Source organism: Monosiga brevicollis, genomic scaffold (genome assembly GCF_000002865.3).
Source record: "Monosiga brevicollis MX1 MONBRscaffold_16 genomic scaffold, whole genome shotgun sequence".
Taxonomy (NCBI): domain Eukaryota; class Choanoflagellata; order Craspedida; family Salpingoecidae; genus Monosiga; species Monosiga brevicollis.
Window position 1 is genome coordinate 614329 of NW_001865053.1, and position 20000 is coordinate 634328.

At 56.2% G+C, this 20000-nt stretch overlaps 7 protein-coding genes across 7 annotated transcripts in view; 3 read left to right on the top strand and 4 right to left on the bottom strand.

The window, feature by feature from the left end:
• MONBRDRAFT_37785 (uncharacterized protein) overlaps positions 1 to 2038 on the top strand; it is a gene marked incomplete at its 3' end in the record, with an annotated part of 8533 nt that extends 6495 nt beyond the window's left edge. Inside the window, exons 10-11 of the mRNA XM_001747281.1 lie at positions 1079 to 1177; positions 2007 to 2038. Coding sequence (XP_001747333.1) covers positions 1079 to 1177; positions 2007 to 2038 — 131 coding nt within the window. The remainder of the gene's footprint in view (positions 1 to 1078; positions 1178 to 2006) is intronic.
• Positions 2039 to 2658: 620 nt separating this feature from the next.
• Positions 2659 to 3934, bottom strand: MONBRDRAFT_33157 (uncharacterized protein; the record flags this gene model as incomplete). Its single annotated transcript, XM_001747378.1, has 4 exons — positions 2659 to 3262; positions 3395 to 3465; positions 3567 to 3613; positions 3891 to 3934. 4 exons carry the CDS (start codon positions 3932 to 3934, stop codon positions 3116 to 3118), a joined length of 309 nt encoding a protein of 102 aa, XP_001747430.1. The 3' UTR covers positions 2659 to 3115.
• A 460-nt stretch (positions 3935 to 4394) lies between these two features.
• MONBRDRAFT_37787 (uncharacterized protein) lies at positions 4395 to 6604 on the top strand. Its single transcript, XM_001747282.1, has 7 exons — positions 4395 to 4449; positions 4593 to 4913; positions 5069 to 5401; positions 5485 to 5537; positions 5672 to 5894; positions 5997 to 6165; positions 6289 to 6604. Exons 2-7 carry the CDS (start codon positions 4697 to 4699, stop codon positions 6467 to 6469), a joined length of 1176 nt encoding a protein of 391 aa, XP_001747334.1. The 5' UTR covers positions 4395 to 4449; positions 4593 to 4696; the 3' UTR covers positions 6470 to 6604.
• A 171-nt stretch (positions 6605 to 6775) lies between these two features.
• On the bottom strand, positions 6776 to 12362 carry MONBRDRAFT_26951 (uncharacterized protein; the record flags this gene model as incomplete). Its single annotated transcript, XM_001747379.1, has 10 exons — positions 6776 to 6859; positions 7004 to 7084; positions 7235 to 7374; positions 7538 to 7685; positions 7846 to 7901; positions 8076 to 8260; positions 8360 to 9157; positions 9292 to 9355; positions 9456 to 12176; positions 12293 to 12362. The coding sequence occupies 10 exons, from the start codon at positions 12360 to 12362 to the stop codon at positions 6776 to 6778; spliced, it is 4347 nt and encodes a 1448-aa protein (XP_001747431.1).
• Positions 12363 to 13751: 1389 nt separating this feature from the next.
• MONBRDRAFT_37788 (uncharacterized protein) lies at positions 13752 to 14851 on the bottom strand (the record flags this gene model as incomplete). The annotated part of the gene is made up of 6 exons (XM_001747380.1): positions 14796 to 14851; positions 14592 to 14703; positions 14378 to 14444; positions 14229 to 14285; positions 13969 to 14106; positions 13752 to 13896 (listed from the first exon to the last, which is right to left on the bottom strand). The coding sequence occupies exons 2-6, from the start codon at positions 14620 to 14622 to the stop codon at positions 13752 to 13754; spliced, it is 438 nt and encodes a 145-aa protein (XP_001747432.1). The 5' UTR covers positions 14623 to 14703; positions 14796 to 14851.
• A 688-nt stretch (positions 14852 to 15539) lies between these two features.
• Positions 15540 to 17288, bottom strand: MONBRDRAFT_37789 (uncharacterized protein; the record flags this gene model as incomplete). Its single annotated transcript, XM_001747381.1, has 1 exon — positions 15540 to 17288. The coding sequence occupies one exon, from the start codon at positions 17286 to 17288 to the stop codon at positions 15540 to 15542; it is 1749 nt and encodes a 582-aa protein (XP_001747433.1).
• Positions 17289 to 19767: 2479 nt separating this feature from the next.
• MONBRDRAFT_33160 (uncharacterized protein) overlaps positions 19768 to 20000 on the top strand; it is a gene marked incomplete at both ends in the record, with an annotated part of 5806 nt that continues 5573 nt past the window's right edge. Inside the window, one exon of the mRNA XM_001747283.1 lies at positions 19768 to 20000. This exon is cut by the window's right edge and continues 137 nt beyond it. Within this exon, the coding sequence (XP_001747335.1) occupies positions 19768 to 20000 (233 nt within the window).

The following is a 20000-nucleotide window of genomic DNA, read 5'->3' on the forward strand; positions in this document are numbered from 1 at the left end:
GGTTCCCCCCCCCCCCCCCCCCCCCCCCATCTCTCTCTCTCTCTCCCTCTCTTTGTTTGCCCGGCATCCAATGGCATACTGCCTAGATCGTATGCCCAATTTGCATTTTTTTATGTTTCGGCTTACACTGGCTTTGCATGGTGATCACTCGTAGTTGCGTTCTCGCGCTTGTTGAACCTCCTCGATACCGCACCACCACGCTCCTGTCCGAGCAGAGCAAGCCCTCCGTGTCCAGGCTCGGCATCTCTTTATCATTTCAGATCTGGTCCAGCAGCCAAGTCTTGTTTTGTAACACGTGAGGGCTGAGCCTCCGTTTGACTGCTCCTCAAGTACTACTGCCGTCGGGTGGCCTCGCTTCCAGCCCAATGTCACGGCCAGGACGTACGTCCACCTCGGACGCCACCCCCGACTCGGCCGAGATCCCTTTGAACTTCCACCAGGCTGCCAACACGCAGTTCTTTGATGAAACCGACGGCGAAGCCAACAGCCTCAACGATCTTCACATCGGACGCACGCAAGCCGACATCATGCGCATGCTTCAGGATTTGCAGGAAGCCGACGTCATCACTCAGCTGACCTTCCAACGTGGCTTGGAGGATTCTGATCGCGAGCCCTTGAGTGCTATTGCTGCCATCGCCACCACCGCCAACATCCTTCATCCACTGCTCAAGCCCCAGGACGCGCAAGGTGACGAGGATCCACCAGGTAGGTCCAATGCCATGTTTGCAGTCGCCGTGGCTCTTCATCATGACAATCAACTCAAAAGCGAGCCAGGGATCGGCCCGGAGCGGAGATGTTTAAAACGCCACAAGCCACGTTGGGGCCTCGATCTAAGCCTTTTTTTTTTAAACCCACCGGCAACCTCATTCTGATTTCGTTGACACTCTTGCCCGGACATGAAGATGCCGACACGCTGGCGCAACAGTATAAGACGGTGGTCGAGCGCGCGGACAACTTTCGCCACAGTGCCAGTCTCATGGATGCGCTGGCTGACAGCATCCTTCGCAAGCTTCATTCACAGGGTGCCGATCATCTCGTGGCCGGCGTCCGCCGACCCTCCACTGTCAATGCTGGTCAGTCAGTTTTGGCCTGTTATCGCTTTATCCCCATCCGCATGGCCCCGCTTTTCGACGACTGCCCGTCGTTCTCAAGCACTCTGGAATCTACATGGGCACACGTCAAATTAAACGGCTTGTAGGTCACGAAAGCATGCAAGGCTATGGTCATGGCTCAGGAGGCCAGTCGCTCCATCAAGGCATCATGCACGACCCAGGCAGCAGCCCGTCACCCAGCAGTGGCATGCATGACACGGCCAGTGGAGCCAGCACTGGCATCACGGGTGCATCGTCTGTGGCCAGCTCTGCTTCTGCGCCGGCGCCAGTGCGTCAACGCAAGCGCACGCCAACTGTCTACATCGACTCGAACCTGCTGCCTTCTGACTCGGGTGACCTGGCTTCAAAACGATCGGCCTCGGGAGAGCCAGACGCATTGGCGACCCGAACCCCATCCAGTCTCAACAACACCATGACCGTTTTGCCCGTCATGACGCCACTGGGACCCATGCATCCGATGATCGCCAAGGCCCTCTTCTCTCAACAACAAAACATGCTCTTTGACAAGACAACCCAGCCATAGGAGCTCGGCGTTGTGACTTTTGTTATTCCAGTTGCTTTTTCTGGGTCTTCCTTCAGCCCTCTCTGTCCCTCTCTATCTCTCCCTCTCTCTCTCTCTCTCTCTTTATCTCTCCCTCTCTCTCCTCTCTCTCTCTCTCTCTCTCTCTCTCTCTCTCTCTCTCTCTCTCTCTCTCTCTCTCTCTCTCTCTCTCTCTCTTTCTTCTCGATTACAAATGCTGTTCTGTTATTGCGCATCTGCATGAGGCCACGCTGGTCAGACATGCAGACTGACCGTTTGGTATATTTATGCGCGCGCGATGGTATGGATCTGTCTCACGTTGAGCAGCATCCTCGCTTCTGTCGAGTGTTAGATCGACAATGGCATCTCGCGAGCTATCAGTATTCTTTTGGTTAATTTTGTTTAGGCTGCCTTGTCGGCGGCGTCCCATTCCTTTAGTTTGCTATCGCCTATTTATCCCTTATTCGAAGAGGCCTCACGCTGAGTGCCGATGACGTCTTGTATTTTGTCCACTTTTCCCCTCGCTATCTCGTATATTTGTGGTTGACTCGTGCTTGGGTTTGGTTCATCCAACCAGTCCGCATCGGACCCTGGTGTGGACAAGCCTGGGCACGATTTCTTGGAATAGGTTAGACCCTGACTTGCTTGATGCACACCCTCCCCCGCCTTTTTTTTTTTTTTTTTATTAACCGACCCCCTTGTGATCCGTTGTTCTATTGCTCCCTTTTTCTCCGACTACAACCCGATCTGTGCTTTGTAATCTTATTCGAGACATGGCATCGTTCATCTTTTTTTGTTCGTGGTGTTACGTTACTCACCTTCCATTCTCCTGCGCATGATGCTCGCATACTTCTCTCTTCATTCTGTTGGTGTCTCCCTTGACTGTCTTTCGCACTAGCGGCCATTGAGGGGCGCCTCAGCATATCTCAGTGCTGCCAACGAATTGACTTCACTCGGAAGTTTTGTGGAGCAAAAAAAAAAAAAAAGTATAAATAAGATAAAAAATACAGGGAAAGAGAAAGCACTCGAAACTTTGATGAATTTATGCCACGACTATGGACCCAAGGTAAGGAGCAAGAGGGTGACATTAGGGATGAACACCGAACAAGCACTTGCCTGAAACACCAGAGCGCGAGGGTCATGAAACCGTCAGCCTCGAGCAAGCTCAAAAGGCCACGGCATGGTCAGTCACCATGTCCAAAATGCACGGGTGCGCCCCTCAGTCACAATGCATCGGTTTGAAAAACAAAAGAACAACGAAACAAGCTAAAACAGAGCTGTTCAAGGGAAAGCAGCTGAGCCCACGTTGCACGCGAGCTGATATCGGCGGCGACAGAGATACAAGCTGATCGAAGAGTGGCCGACAGGACAAGGTGGGGCTCTGCCAGACAGGCGCGTTGCATGCTCTGTCCCTCGCGATAAAAAAAAGAGGGCAAAGAGCACGGAGAGAGAACAAGGTAGGGGCGGTGGCGGAAAGATCCAGCTAGTTGGCATCTGTCGTCTCGCCATAGCGCTCGAGCAGCGTTTGCAGGATGTCGTTGGAATGCATGCCGGTCACGTCAATGATCTCAGTCTCATTGACAATCAACTGGGCGGCAAGGGCATCGTCACCCTTTTTCAGGGTGGCAATCTGGTGTGGCATCAGGGGGCGGGTAGGGTGGTTGAGCAAGCGTGTTTGAGAAAGGGTGAGAAAGGGTGTCTCTTGTGAGCGAGTGCGTGCACAAGGACATGCCCGATGAACAAAAAAACAAGTGGGGCTGACCTGGGGGTTGTGAAAGCGGATAGCAGGGAGATGTTCCCGAGCAAAGTGGCGGGCGCCCGCTTGACCCGGGCCTGCCGTGACCCACATCGCCAATTTGAGCGTCAAAGGGGATGAAGATGAGCAAAATACAATCAGCGGGGGATGTGCCGATCGTTCCCCAGCAATACCGCACCTTTGAGCTTGTAGTTGCAGTGGATACTTGTGATGACAGGCTTGAGCCTAGGTTAAAATGGGCCGAAATGAGAAACACAGGCTCATTCTGGACATCAAGGCAAACAGACCGCCACCGCGAGCAAGCCAAGGAAAAAAAAAAGGCAACAGATAGGGATTGGGGGCACGCAAAACGCGGAAAACCACCCAGGGATACAACGTCGAGAGAGGTGTGTAGACCCCGAGGGAAAAACACAAAAAAACAAGGACAGTCATTGCTGTTGAAGCAACGCGCCCGCCAGGACCGCTGTGCCATCGACACTCGCGGGCATGAGCGCGTGCGTACCTGATGACCTGCTGTTGCAGGCGGTGCAGCACGTTGCCCGACATCATCCCGGTTACGATACTCTGTCAAATATCACACTTGTATTTAAACTGTACACAACATGTGTTTGAACCGGGAGTAGATGGCGGCGAATGTCAGATATTATCTTCCAGTCTTACATGTGTATGTTTATGGCGATTTTGGCTGACACTTTTGGGATTTTTAGTGGTTTATGTGTGGCCGCTTGGGTGTTCACGTGTGGGGATATACTAGGGTACACCGTGTTGAGCGCGCGGTCATGTGTGGACCATGGACCATCCGTGTGTGCTTCTCAAGGTGTTGTGGAAGTTGGCGCGCCCAGTTTGGGTTTGGGCAGAGCTCATCATTTCACTCCACTTGCACCAGGCAACAAGGTGCGACTCTCCCTCTCTCCCTCTCCCGCCCCCCTTGCCTTGGTTTCAACTCTACTTACTTCACCTCCTCTGTGTGTGTGTGCGTGTGCGTGCGTGCGTGCGTGCGTTTGTAGAGCGCACTCGGTGGAGCCACTTGTTGATGTTTGCATGTGAGCGCTTGGCAAGAGGTACGGCCAACACCTTTATAGGTGCCCATGTCGGTGCAATCCGAGGGCAATGTTGAGTGCTTGCCTCTGTGTGTGTGTGTGTGTGTGTGTGTGTGTGTGTCGGGCCAGCACCTCACCCCGATCCTTGGCGAGCTCGTTTGTAGCATACGCGAGTGCGAAAAGCGCCCACACGACCATAGGCGTTAGTTGGCCAAAGTGTGGCTCCTCGACGTGATTCCGGGAGCCAGCCTGGTTTTGACCAACGAGCATGTCGCGGCTCTCTTTTTTTGGAGCCGCCGTCAACCGGCTGCTGCGTGCTGTTGCAGATAGTGGCCGGGAGAGCGGTGTCTCCATCTCCGCCGTCATTGGTGCCGTCACAGTTGAGGGCGTTGCCAAAGACATTGATCTTGCCGATCAAAATGCCAAACCCACTCCCTTCACTGACGCGGGCGCCGACCGGCGCCCCAAGCACGCCGCCTATCGCGGTTCGTTCCCGCTTTGTCACGGGCAAAAGTGGGGCACATCCATAGCAATGGGCTGGCTTGCTCCACGCGTGCATCTGCACGCTCCCCCCGTGCCCTCATTCCTTCTCTCTTTTACCTCCTGCTCTGTGCATCTTTGTCATGGGTTGACCCAATAGGCACAGCATTGGCCTCTGAAGTGCCCGAGGCTTGTCAGATTGAGATCCAGATGATGCTGGCCAGCAAGGGCGATGTGGATGGCAGCCATCTTCACCAATCGCTGCCTTGGGACGCCATCCTAAAGGGACCTCTTATGCACAGTGCCGAGTATCGCGACGCCATCATGCGCATGTACGCGCAAACAAAGGCCTTGGCTAAGCAGGGCTCCATGGTCCCGGCCTCTCTTTGCGCTGCCATCTGCACCAAGGTCACGGCTTGGATGGCCTCCCATTCCATGCGTCTACTCCTCGATCAGGTGCCCGCCGAAGCTTATGGCGACGATGTTGATCGAGGTAAGTGCTTCAGCTAAACATGCAACTGCAACATGTGTGCTACTCCCCGCCGGCTCAACTGGCAGCTTGCATCGTCATCACAGCCATGGTGTCCTTCCAAGACACCCTGACCCAGTTTGCCGAGCGTGAGAAACAGGTATGCCCCTTTTACAGCGGTGTTTGGCTTACCAGCCCTTACCACAAAATAATCGTGACGGCTTGCCGTTTGCCGCTGGCTTTCCGAACCGCCGTTTCGTTGGCCATGGACTTCACTGAACATTGGCTCTACAGACAAACTGGTTGATAAAGTGTGCCCGGTTTGATGACGCCTTGGCCATGGCCAAGCGAAGCATGCAAGACTGTGCCAATCTTTATGAAGACCTGGCCCTTCTGCGCAAGCGCCTCCTGCGTGCCCAATACAAGGCCAACTCGGACCTGGTTCACCAGCTCCAATGGACTGGTGGCCTCGTTTTGGTAGCCCTTGGCTGCGATTACATTGGTGTCGTTCCAAGTGGTGAGGTCAATTGCTTCAATTGCAGCCATCGCATCTCTCCTTCTTGCTTCTTGCTTGCCATCCTTCTGATGCAGCTTGCCTTTGATCCGTGCTCTTTTGCAGTCCCAACCATTGGCTCTGCAGCAGCAGAGGCCGTCAAAAAGCTTGCCTTGGCTGGCATCGTACTCGCCGTGCCTCAAGCTGTGGCGCATTGGATTCTGTCCGAGGAAGCCCGCGTCCACCTCCAGCAACTTGAGGAAGCCTTTGAAGAGCGCGACACCTGGCACCGCAGGTCCGTTTTTTGTATTTTTATTTTTGGTTTTGTCTTTGCCTAGTATCCGTTGACTGGTTTGGCTGTGGGGCCCCGCTCCTGCTCACCTCTGATTTTACATGTGGCTTCGGGTCCTATTCCCAGACTTCAGCGACTCAACAATCAGGTCCTGGACATGTGCCCTGCAATGACCGATGCAGACCTATTCCAACCGCTGAACCAAGAGGATGGCTTGGAAAGTGGCTGGGAGCGCGTGGACATGTCAGGATTCACGTCCGGCCTCAGCTCGCGTAGCAGCGAGCTTGTCGAGCCCGGTCATTTGTAATCAGATCTACAAACGACCTTTAAGTTTTGGTTGAGTGTTTCACTTTTGGGAATAAGGTGCCACGCCGCCTAGCGCCCTTCGTACGCACATCAACGCGCATTTGCCCACTCCCCTCTAACAATTGAAGTCGCGATCAAAGTTTTGGGAGTCAAAGTACATGATTAAAATTTCTTCAGCCTCAGGCTGCGCCCCGCGCTCAAGCGCCAGAGTTTCTCGCAACCCCTTTGTTTGATTCCCAAAGCCGAAAAGAGCACGTTGCACCATGCTCACATGCAACCGTCGGTCAGGTTAACCGCTCAACCAAGATCACTTGGCGTCCACGTGATGGAGTGCACTTCGCGCATTCCGCAACAAGCTGGGGTTCATGTCAAAGTGGCTATGCGTGTCCTCCTATGGGGGCCCAGTTTCACATCAGGTCAGCACGCGGCAACACTAAAAGACGGATGAATCCCATGCTCATGTCAACGATAAAACGGGGCCCCAACAAGTGTCTCCACCCGCGAAGACTGAGAGAAGTCTGAGCAACGCGCTCACCTGAAGTGAGGTGTTTTGCCGTATGAGCTTGGATGGCTGTGACTGGATCACCTCATCTGGCATATAGGCCGAAGATGTACGCTATGGCGGATAGAAACAACGCGGCGGTAAGAAGAACGTGACAGACAGAGGCGCCAGATTCCCAGGGCGGGGGGGAGGGGGCGGGGGGTCGATCAGTCTAGCAGAAAAGCATGGCTGCAAATGCGTGATTCAGGCGGCGTTCACACATACCGCCGATGCAGCGTGGGAAGGCGGCAAGGATTCCAAATGCTCTTCCTCATCCTCGTTGATTACAATGCCAGGCGATCTTGTACTCTCAAACACATTTGTGGCCGTCATATCCTCGTCATCCTCTGTTGCATATTCCGAGCCTATCGCCAGATGCACGCCAGACATTGAGTGTCAATCTCGAACACTTGTTGCAATGCATCTCGACACTCGCACGCACCAGAAGCATCAGAAACATTGTCCATGCTCTTGGAGCGCAAAGGCATCATCTTGGTGGCGGTAAGATGGGCTCCAGCCCGTGTTCACGGGCCACGTAGGTGCGTGGGGCAAATCCTTCCTCGCCCGTGGCCACGGCCTTGACCAAGCACCACGCGGGCCCCGGAATCTGGCCACCATCACCCATGATGATCAGCTCTTCACCCTTGCGAATCGTTAACTCGTCCGGTTCTTGAGCCTAGTTTAGAAGACAAGACGTTCATATGATCAACCGGCAGAACTGATGGCTCGCAAACCCAGCTGCCAAAGCGCTGGACAGAGATAGTTGAACAACTGCTAACAGCCAGGGGAATGTGCGAGTAAGGTGCGCGTGCTCGACACGCCAAGTTCAGACCAACCGTATAATCATAAAGTGCCGTTACGCAGCTTCCACGCAAGGGATTGATGGCCACGTCTGTGCAGGTTGCAAAGTTGCGTTGAATGAGCAGAGCGCGCGTGTGCGCGATGACCCAGCAACGCCTGAGCGTCGGATTGATTTCAAACCCCCCCTCGCCCCAAAAGCGCAGCAGACCATTGCATGCGCTCGCAGTGACCAAACGTGCATTGGGTTGAGGACCATTGTACCTACCATTGAGACACTTGGGCGTAGATTGCTGCCGCAGAGCCTGCAATGCATTGTTCAAAGAGCGTTCAATGGTGGCACGGTCGGGGGATGCACTGTGCGTTCCCTTGGCCGTGCGTGGGTGTGAATGAAATTCGGGCCCTGGTGACGTGCCATCCCGATCCCAACCCATCGAGACATCAGGCATGCTCCTATCAGGTGTGTACACAAATGAATATCAGCCCCACGAACAACACTTGGCTGCCAATCAGAAGCCAGGTGACCAAGTCACGCTATGCGCGAAAACGCACCGAGAGACGTGAGCCTTGTCCACGTCCAACAGACTGATTCCAGTATCTCGCGATTCGAGTGGCGGTGGTGACTTGAGGAGCGCAGCTGCCAATGGCCCACTACGATACCTGCGCTGGTCAGGCGCTCCCAGCGCTGGCGGGCGGCTCTGCAGCGAGAAGTTGGTTGAGCCAAGTCGGCTTGAGACGGGCCCAGAAGAGGCCGGCGGTGATGTGGAATGCCGAATGGTGAGCGCACGCGGCTCCCAGCTGGCATGCGTGTTGTTGTCGGGCGCCGACACTGCAGAACCGTTCGGTGAGGGGGGCACAAGAGCCGAACCGCCGCTATGACGCGTTGGGATTGGACTCGGGGATGAGTGCCGGGACTGTCCGGCCAGCGCAGCGGCAGCCACGGCAGCGGGCAAGGCCAAATTCGAACCAGATCCTGCGACAGCTGGCCCCGGGCTTGATGTTCTTACACTGGATGAAGGAGGTAGCGCCGGTGGGGCCTGGGCCCCCAGCAGTGGCGGCGGTCCAGGCGGTGGTGGAATAGCGGGTGGGGGCAGGGCGGCCAAGGGGGGTCGGCCAGCCAGCACATTTGTGCGCTGCTGGCCTTCTTCCTCATACGGGATCTCTTCAATGCGAGGACCACCCATGGATCCACGGGCACCGGCCTTGTTGCCACGAAAGCTGGTGTTGTGCTCAACACCCACAGGATCCCAAGACAGATCGGCGCTGTTTGGACGGCCGTTGGGCGGTAGAACGCGCACAGAGCCGGTGCGTTCCAATTTTCGGCCGTAATACTCTTTAGAATCGCGGTTTCTGAGGCGCGGGCGGACACACACAGTGAGCTTAAGAACAGACAGCCAAGAGCGATATCGGGACGAGAGTAAAGCTGGCAAAGGCCCGCTTCAGATTGGCTCAAGGGACGATCAAATGATGATGCGCAAACGGACCGGCAGCAAAGGCAAAGTCCGAGTGCACAAAGCAGCAGAAATAAAGCACTGCCAAGTGCAATGGCTGCGGAAGCAAATGGCAGGACGCAGACATCAATCATGAGTTACATAGACATTCATAATACGAAGTTGCCAAAAAGGGTGTGAATGAGACGAGGACGGACCAACAATCCATGCTGTACTCAAGTCGTCATCCGAGGCACTACTGGCACCCGGTGCTTGTGTGGTAGCGCTAGGTGTCGCTGCATTGGGGTTTGACGCGGCCACTGCGCTGCTTCGAGGAAGACCAGCAAACTCGTTGCCAAAGGCATCAAGGATTGGTCCCGCCACAGAGACGAAAGCGCTTTGACCCTGAGCCCCACCGAAGGCAGGCACGTTGGCCAACAATGCGCGGTCATCCGGACCCAACTGGGCCTCGAGAATGCGGCCATCCACAATTGCTGCGGTGGCGTTCTGCAAGCGATAGTACACGGGGGGCAGGTCCGAGGCACGACGACGGCGAGTTGCCGTGGTACGCGTCGTATCTGCACTCGTCTGCAAGGCGATTGTGCTGGCCAGGGATGCGTTGGAGGCGCCATTGACCATAACATCCTCACTAAACGTGATGCGCACGAGGCCAGCCGAGGGGTCATAGGTGGCATTGAGTACAGTTGGTGGTGTACTATCCAGCAGCAGCGGGACGCGACTGCTCTCCAACGTGGGTGGAGTGGGATTGCCCCAAACATCGCTGCCCACCACACCCGTCAGTGTCAGATCTGGGGCTACAGAGGCGTTCATGGCACGGCGAGCGAGAAGCTGCGCAAGCGATGCAGGCAAGGGCACAAAGACACCGCGTGTCGCCTGATCGAAAGTCAAATCGCGGCCAAGAAGCTGGAGCATCTCCGTCACGCCATCCGAGCCAAACGTCAGGGTTAGCTCTAGAATGTTGGCGGTCTGCTGGTCAGCCCGAACGGCCTCATCAAAGGTCAGAGAGAGACGCTCGAGCGGCACGTCGAGAAGCACACTTGTCAGGGCGGGTCCCTGTAGATCCACCTCAGATGCATCAACGGGCAGCTTATCGACCGGAGCGTTGCCGTTGCCAAAGGCATCAATGCTAAGGCCCTCTTGCATGGAGAGCACCAGGGCAACGAGGGCCGAGGCATTGGCGTAGACCTGGCTGCGCAGCGCAGCGGCACTGGCAGTGACGTTGAGCTCAAACCTGGTGCTGCTCCCGTTGGCGCCAGATAGGGCAAGTAGGCGGCCCGTCGCGGGAATGGTGACCCCGTTGAGCACAAAGGCAAGGGGGGCTTCCGTGACCGTAAAGAGCGTAGGCTCGCTGCTGGTGAGCTCAAGAACCAGGCCCGAGGCGCTTTGCAGCAGACGGCTGGCCGTGAACACGGGCTCGACCGCGTCCGGTACCACATTCAAGGCCAGGACAGTGCCAGGCGTGGCTGTTCCAAAAACGTCCGTGCCGAGGACGCTGTTAATAACAAGCTGCCAGGCAGGGTTGTTGAGGCGGAGGCGTGCAAGCTGCAGAGCGTGCAGCGTGCTGTTGGTAAGCCGCAGTGCCAGTGCAGTGGCCTCGGCATTGGTATAGTTGACGGCACTGATGGCCACGGGTACATCCACAACGTCAGTGCTAACCAGGCGCACTAATAGCGCTGACGGGTCGATAGAAGCCAGCACAAGCGGCTGAGACGTTGTCAGACTCAGGGTACCTTGAGTGAAATCGAGGACGCCGCTGTCTCGCACAAGAATGGGGGCTGAGCTATCAGCCACGGGTACCAGGTTGGCGAGGCGAAAGGGGGTTGGCATCTCTCCCCCGGGCGCTGGATCAGCGCTGGGATCAAAAACAAGGCCAACAGTGTCCCGCACAAAGCCGGCGGTGAGGTTAAGCTGTGCAGGCGTTTGCGTTCGTGTGTAATCCGCTTGCAAGAGGGCAAAGGCTGCATCGGTCAGGCTGAGAATGAGGAGGGCGTCCCCAGCCGCAATGTCTTCAACGAGAGGGCCCAGGGCAAAGGTGCTGTTGTTGACCAGTTTGATCACCGCGCGATCGAGCTGGACAGAACTGGCTTGCACAGGTTCGGAGAATAGAAGGTCCAAAGACTTTGAGGCAAAGGCCAATTGTGCCGTTAAAAGGCGTGGCCCATCAATGTCAACTGAGGCGGCGCGGGCTGGCAGTGTTTGACCCTGGGGTCGCGTGTTGCCAGCGCGGTCCGTCAGGGTTCCTGGAAGCACCTGCACGGTAGTCAAGGGGGTGGTATCGCCGTTGGCGGTGCGACGCGCACGCAGGGCTTGTCGCACGATGGTCGGATCGGCCAGCGCCGCCTGCCAAGCAACACGATCGTTCTCGGTGATGCGTTGAGTTGGTTGACCCGTAATTGCCAAGGTCAGGCCAAGACTGGAGTTACTCGGGTCTTCCAGCAGCAAGGCGGGAGGTGCGCTGAGGGGCTCGTTGAGCGTGAGGGTGACCATCAGCGCACCACCCACGAGTCCATCGGCGATGGTGACATCCAAAGCTGTGGGCGGATAAGCATCGGGTTCAAACTCGTCGAAGGGGCGGCGCTGGCCATCCGTGCCACTCGCGGCCTGGCCGCCCAGAGTCTGAACCAGGCCTGAGCGAACTTCGATGAGAGTCGAGCTGTCGTTGACGGCCAGGGTGGGCCGGAGCTTCAGACGTAGGAGGCCTGTGGCAGAGAGAATACAGTAGAGGTTGTTGCCGGATGAGATTTGTGTCAGAGGGCCAATCAACTGGTTCTGACCCACAAAGGCCTCGTCATCTGGACTCGTGCTTGAGGGATGCAGACGCAGCTGGGTCACATCGGTCGAGCTGGCCAGCACGTCCGTGTCAAAGCTTAGCTGCAAGATGCCCGTGTTGAGGTCGAGGGCACTAAAAGTCAGCGACCCTGTTGACCCACATCAGCGACCACACGCCAACGTGAGTGAGGGAGTTTGACTGCAATGCCCCAGGGGGAGAACCTGTGTGGTGGGCACGACACCAGCGCGAGTGCCGAGGACTCACCTTGGGCCCGTGCGAAGCACCAGAGCAAGGCAAAGCTCAGTGCCAGCCGCAGCGGTTGCGGCACGGCCATGGCAGTGGCCAAAGTGATGGCCGTGCTGATGGATAACTATTGTGTGAGTGTGTGTTTTCTTTTTCCTTCGCTCCAACACGCTGACGCTTGGCGACAGACAACGGTCCGGGGTGCCTGCAATCACGGAATCAGGGTCGCAATGAGTTCAGTCTGCTGTGTGTATGTCTCTTTCACGGTCGGGGCAATACTTCTCTTCGGCTTTTTGGTGCGCTCACCTCTGTGCGCTCGAAGAGCCGAGTTGATCTTTCACGCAAGCAGACGACGGCAGAGCATGAGCAACTGCGGTTTGCTTGTGTGCGACCCGGGGGTTGGCGGGCTACTCGACAAAAACTGCGGTGGGGTCTGAGCTCGTTGGCAGCCGGCGGCAGCACTGGGAGAGGGCAAAACCTCGTTTTATGCGCGCCTGTAGGTGGCGATGGGTAGCACTGTAAATTCACCTGACTGCCAAAAAAGTATTGCGCCTAGGGCTTGGTGGCTGGTGCAAGAGTGTGTCGTCGAGCGTGCTGGCAAAAATACCAAACCCACTTTTGTAAGGCGAACACTGTGTCTTGGATAATTACATGTGTGCAAGGTGCCAGCCACCTTGAGTGAGGAGGGTCAGGGTCCCCAAGAGGATTTAAAGAGAGTTCAGGAGAGGAGTGTCGGGCTGTGTTTGGATCTGGACAAAGACAGACTTGGTCGCTGCGCAAAAACTCCGTTTGATGAGGCAAGGGCGCGCTGGTGCCAGGTAGCTGGCAAAAAGGTTGCAGGGTTGCCGCTGAGCCTGCCCATCACTGCTACCATGTCCCCGTTCCTCAGCCACAATGGTCGGCGCTTGGGGGTGTTTAGGGGGGCCATGGACTTGTTTTACGATCCTCCCGCTGGTCTCTTAACTCTGCAACACGACGCGTCGGTCCGACGACCCGAACAGAATGTGCGTGCATGCATGCTACATGGACAAAAGTGCGTTGGATGATAAAAGTGCACCGCCCGTGTAGGTAGGTAGTATCACAAAGAGAGTTGCGCATGCACAGACGGGGGTGTGGCGGGCCGGGTCGTGGGTGGGAAGTCGACTGAGAACATGCGCATGTCGTGGGGGTGGTGCAAGGAGATGGACAGAATGAGATTTTGACCCTTAATCCCCCTCGTGGGGCAGCCTTGATGGATGCAGGTGAAACAAGGTTTGATCTTTGACACGCCTTGCCTTCTTCTTCTTCGACGACTTGCTATGCCCATTTCGTGTTCTCTCACCAGAGCCAGGTGCGTCTGTGCGCTGGTTTTACTCGACCGGCGCCTGGCTACTCACATGTCAAGTAAGAAAAGGCCAGGTGGGAAGCTTCGTTCCTCGATTGGCATCACATGGAAGGCACAGTCAGAGAAGTAGTTGTAATAATAAAATTATGATTATCATCAAATTCGAGTCTCCTCCTGCAAGGCTGGGTTGACGTCCGCAAGCGGCACGGAAAGTGCAGTAGCAATGGCACTCAGCGCCGGGCTCAGAGCGGCCGCGGTTGGCCGCACGTCCGGGCTGGTCTGCCAGCAGGCCGCCACCAAGCTAGTCAGAGCAAGCAAAAGTCGTGAGCTGCATGCGTGTGGGCGACCAGCATTGCGTTGCGTTCAAACTGACCGCTCGAGACCTGGCGGGGTACCGGCTGGAAGGGCCAAGCGCCCCTCGTTCTTTAGCAAAGCCACCACTTTGGGCATGTCCAGCCCCGCATACGGCACCAGTCCCGTGATCACCTCGTAGCACACCACGCCAAATGCCCTAAAGGTCGTTCACCCAAGGAGGGGCAGGGGTGTTTTAATAATGGAAGGCCGGCCAGCGCATGCCCCATAGGGTGTTTCTCCACGAGTCTTGATCGCGTTGGCAGGCAAGGAACCACGCACCAAACATCGCTCGCCATGGTGGCTGCACCACCGACCAACGTTTCTGGACTCATCCACCTGGCGTTCCGACAGGCAGACCACAGCAGAGCCCCAACAGGCCATCTGTTTGTGAGCCGGCAGCGCGCACGAGGGGCAGAACGGGGCCCTACCGGAAGGGGACGTGGTCATCCTGACTAGGCCGATAATATTCCTGTGCATTTTGCAGCGCACGGCTCACTGCATCGCCATCGTCGCCCCGTGCCACAAGGGAAAGCCATGAGCCGCTCACCATGCCAGTAGCACCCGCGCTTGGCAGTATGAAAGCACCCAACGACCTCGTGTGCACAGACTTAAAGCGCACAGTTCAAGGCATGTGACACGTACGGCCGAAATCAGCAAGCTTGCATAGCATCATGGGCGTGAGTAAAACATTCCGGCTGGCCAGGTCACGATGCACGATGCGACGCGCGTGAATAAACGCCAGCGCTTGCGCCACCTGGGATGGGTTGATTGAGCACACCAAAGTGAGACAGCCCAAACTCGATGGCTTTTCCACAAGCAGCGACAGCAGAGCTCTCGGTGCAATACCTGGTCCAGCCATTGCAGCCGTTGCCGAAGCCCCCACGAAGCACTGGTCGCGCCATCATGCCGAAGCAGTTCTCGCAAATTTCCATTAGCAGCCAACTCCAGGATGATGGCCATGCCCTCGGGCAATGCCGTCACCCCATGCATTTGTACGATGTGAGGATGGTGCAGCTGCGACAAGAGCACTGCCTCATAAAGAACAGCTCGCATTCCCGCCTAATACACAATGAGCCGCCACCCAGTCACCACAAAAGATGAGGGGTAGGAGACAACGCTAGTCGTGATATTGGGCAGGAAAGCTTAAGATTCGCCCAATCAAAAGCTAATGCCCGTGCTTACTGCTTCCTGCTCTTGAAGCACTTTGACCGCGACTGGTAGCGCTCGACTCTTGAGGCGCCCCTGCATCGATGCGTGCGAGGGACACAGAAGCAAATAAAAAGGGTGTAGCACGGGCTCCGAAAGGGTCATCCACGAACTCATGGTTGCACCCGACGTGACCGCCTCACAAAAGGAGCAAAAGAGGGGAGGGGGGGTTGCCGGGGGGGCAAGGTTTGCTGCGCTGAATAAGGCCACGAAACCAACCTGATACACCCTGGAGAATTGGCCACGACCCAGCTCCTCCTCGAGAACAACGTCAGTCCTGGGACCAGAAATTAATCAGAGAGCCCGTGTGCATGTTAGTGCATGGCACAGGGCGGGGAGATGCAATGTTTTCATCATCAAAAAAAAAAAAAAAAAAAAGCAAGATCAAAGAGGCTTGACCAACGGCTGGGCTACAGGAAGTATTGTGGCGAAGCGGACGTACGAGGGGATCAACAAACTGGCCGTGTTTGCGCGCGGTTCCGAAGCAGCCTCGCCCGACCTGACCCAGGATTCGCTCTGGGTCAGCTCCAGTGTCAGTTCGTCCATCAGAGGTCGGAGCTGTTGTTCGTGACTCAACCGACGCCTTTGTTGGCGCCGCACTCGCCAGGTGACGGCACCAACCAGCAACAAAAGGACTCCGACAACGGCGACAATCACGGCCACCAGGACGGGAGACCTGGAGGGTTGAACCAAGGCCACAGGGGCAGCGGTGCTAGTGTTGCCACTTGGTTCCGTTTTGGGGTCAGCGGTGGAAGCTTGGGCGTCCCAGTCGGGGAAGCCGTTGACAATCTCAAAAATGGCCGAGATGTTGTTCCCGCCAAGAGCCACGCCCGAGACACGGGCGGCGGTGTAGTTGAGAACAGAAAAGGAGTAATCGACATCGCTGTCTTCGCCATCCACTGCGGTGATAGCGCCATTGTCGGTGATGCGGAGCACCAACTGATCTCGAGTTGATCGCGTGTTGCCCAAGCAAGTATTGTTCGGAAACGGCTCGTATGGATCAGGGCGAAGTACGACCACGCCCCGAAGGAGGATGAGGTGGAGGACTGAGCCATGACAGCGAGCTATCAGCGCCTTCAGCAAAGTGTCGCTGGTTGCATCAGTCATGTAGATGCCACAGATGTCCTCATCAAAGCCATTGAAACAATCTGTGTGGCCGTCGCAGAGCATGTTCATACTGGGCAAGGTGGTCAGGCCACGGGAAGCGCCGGGCCTTGCAGCCGGCACATAGGAGGTGCAAGAGACGGTCTCAGTAGCCGGGTCTATCTCGGCCGGGTTGCGACAAGCGTCGGTACACACCACCCGACCGCAGTCTGGCTGGCCAAGACCATTTGTTGTGTATAGGGGCTGCAGGGCGCAGTGACAGCCGTTGCTGGCATTGCTAAAGCGGAGTTCTGGAAGGTCAACGGAGCAAGACGGTGAAAACGTGCCACGAAAGGCCCACCAGCTGACCTGCTGCAAGTTATTCTCACTGAGGTCTAAAAAGGTGAAGTTGGGCATGATGCTGGGTGTGTCATCCCAATCGAGCAGGGAGAGTTTGTTGTCGTGGAGATCCATGCTGGTCAAGCGAAAGGTCGTATCGAGGAAACGTTTGGTGGTAAACGAAATGGCGTTGTGGCTCAAGTTCAAAGTCTCGAGGAACCGCATGTTGCGAAAGGGCTCCATTGGTAAAGCAGCCAGATGGTGGCAGGTGATCTCCAGATGTTGTACGTCGGCTGAGATGATCAAGGGCGTGGTGTCCAGGGGTGTCAATTCGATCTCGCGCCCACAGCGGTTGCAGCTGAAGCGAACGCCGTCCGTCGCCATGGGGTCATAGTGACAGCCAGCCGCAAGGTACGAAGGGCACATGTAGTTGGCACTGATGTTGGTTTGAGGCCAGAGCCAAAAGCCATCGTGGCAGACCATGGTCCTCATGACCACGCTGGTGCCACTGCAATCGAAATTGCAGGTAGCGCCCGTGGCAAATCGAGGCTGGGCTGAGGCTGAGCATGAGGTGAGTTCCCCCAGCAATTCGTATTCGAGCAAGCGCGTGTCACAGTTCCGGCACTCGCGGTCCCCGCACATGATGGCAACGGTGCCTTGGGCCAACAGCACAAGGGCCAGCCAAGCCAGCCCAAACCCGGATCGCCCCATGATACGATACAGGCAGGCACAATCACCGCAATCACGCCTTGCACCCAAACCCTCAACGCCAACGATACATCACCAGACCCATACCCAATCAAAAAGCCATCATCCAAACAAATGCCATCCGCGCCGCCGAACCGCCCCCTGAGTATTAGCGCCGCAAACGGACACAGAGAAAGAGAGAGACAGAGACAGAGACAGAGCGAGAGAGAGAGAGAGAGAGAGAGAGAGAGAGAGAGAGACAGACAGACAGACAGACAGACAGACAGACAGACAGACAAGACAGACAGACAGACAGACAGACAGACAGACAGACAGACAGACAGACAGAGAGAAACCCCCTTTTCAGAAGGACTTGGAAGAGAGGGAAGAGAGAGAGAGAGGGAAAATAGAGTGACAGGACTCTTTTTGAATTCTGCTTCATAAGATTCAAGTTTGCTTTGATACAATTGACTACAGGTATGTAATTCATCTCTTTCTGTGACTTGCCATCCCTGTCGCTGGGCTCCTCCCCCTGTCGCTGGTCCCTCTGTCTCTGTTCTCTTGTCTCTGTTCCCCTGTGTCTGCTCCCCTTGTCTCTGCTCCCCTTGTTTCAGTCTTCAAAGGATCAAAGAGAGATAGGAAAGTGATGTTTTGTGGGGGCCGACTGGTAGATGAGGCGGCGTTAAGCTTGGCATCATGCCACGCCTGCGCTGTTGGGTCTGATCGAGACATGTTCGGGCAGGAGATGGGGCTAATCGTCGTTACATGGGCTGGCATCTGGACGAAGACCGGGTTTGAATTGGCCTCAAGGCTGACTTTCTTCAACGGCTTCGCCGTTCCACTCGTGGTAAAACTGGTCCAGGAAGGCCAGCATAAAGTCGTGTCTAGCAAGGATTCGAGTTCATACAGGTGAGCGTGGGCCGCGACGACTTGAACCCGGGTTCGATCCCGGGCAGGCAGGCAGCTGGCAAGCAAGCAAAAACATTGCCACCAACCGCTGCTGTGCCATGGCCTGCGCTTTCGGAGTATGAAAGGTGCTGCGTAAGCGCAGCAGCTTATCATAAAAATGGTTGATGGTCGGGGTAGACTCTTTCATGTAGGTTTCCTTGTCAATCACATCCGTCAGTTTGCGCGGTGGGTGTGCTTCGGGATCGTACAAGGCCCGTCCCTTGCTACCACCGTACGCAAATGTCCTACCACCATTCCATCCCATGTCATCCTGAGCGAGTTGAATGGCGTCTCACAACCCAACGGAAAGGCCCCCAACGGCAACAGAAAGGCCTCCAACGGCAACAGAAAGGCTCTCAACGTGCATCGGCCTTTGTCGTACCGAGCAATGCCAATGGCACCAATGGCGTCGAGGCGATCGGCATCTTGCACGCAACGCAGAATGTGGTTGTGAACAAACTGCAGAAACAAAGCAGCACGGCCCGTCAAATGAGCATGGCAGCGTGAGCTGGGCAGGGCAGGACGACCAGTGGGTTGGGCCACCAACCTCCGTTGAGTCTTGCTCCAGGCTAGAGTGCCACGATACGCGCTGCACAATTTCCGCCACGGCCTGAGCTACATCCTCGGTAACCTCGCAGCGGCGGCAGAGGTCGAGGACAGCAGGGCGTGCATCGTCATGCCCCGTCAGCTTGTAGTCGGCCACGTCATGCAGCCAAGCCGCCAATTCTGCCAGCAGCATATCTACAACCCCGGCATTGCAAAGTCACCTTGAGCAAGAATCAAGCGTCTTCCCTCACCCCTCATATGCACCATGCTCGAAAGCTGCTCGTACCATGTTCACCCAAGCCTTCGCTCTGCGCGATGGTTCGGGTCGCCTATGCCCACACGAAGACACCCGTCAAGAATCAGATGAGCCAAGCGTGCGGCCCCTTCCCCATCCCATGCCTAGAGAGCTTTCAATGACCAACCGCATGGACTCGATGCACGTGGTGAAAGTCGTGTGACCCCTCTGCCTCGCTCATGGCGGCCTTGACCTCCGCGCGCACACGCGCAACCACTGCTGCCATTGCGTCCGTTGCCTACCCAACACACATCCTTCCGTCAGCATAGGCACGAGCCCGGCTCAAACACTTGCCGCCCAGACCCATGATTGAGGAGCCACACACACACACACACACACACACACACACACACACGCACCTAAACTCGTTTCGTAACTGTCAGTAGTTTCTCTCTCTCTCTCAAACTCTCTCTCAACTCTCTCTCTCAACTCTCTCTCAACTTCTCTCTCTCAGTCTCTCTCTCTCAACTTCTCTCTCTCAGACTCTCTCTCAAACTCTCTCTCTTAAACTCTCTCTCAAACTCTCTCTCAAACTCTCAAACTCTCTCAAACTCTCAAACTCTCTCTCTCTCTTTCTTTCATCGTATCCGACTGAACGTCACACGAGGAGACGACGCAGGGAGGAAGTGTGCCAAGTGGTTGCTTTGCCCGGATTGACAGGCGACTTGAACCCAGCAGGAGCGCAGGAGGTCGTTTTGAAGCAGACTAGCCAACATGAGCGAGGGTTCGAGCTACAGCTACGTCGACTACAGCCAAGGTGGAGGCTTCGGCGGCGGTTATGGCGGCTTTGGAGGCACCAGCAACAGTGGTTATGGATCAGCGGCCTATGGGGGAGCGGATCGTCGGGGGCCAGGGGCCTCTGACGAGTATGCAGGTTCCCACTACGAGCATGGAGGCCATCGCGGACGTGGCCGCGGCCGAGGCCGTGGACGAGGCCGTGGACGAGG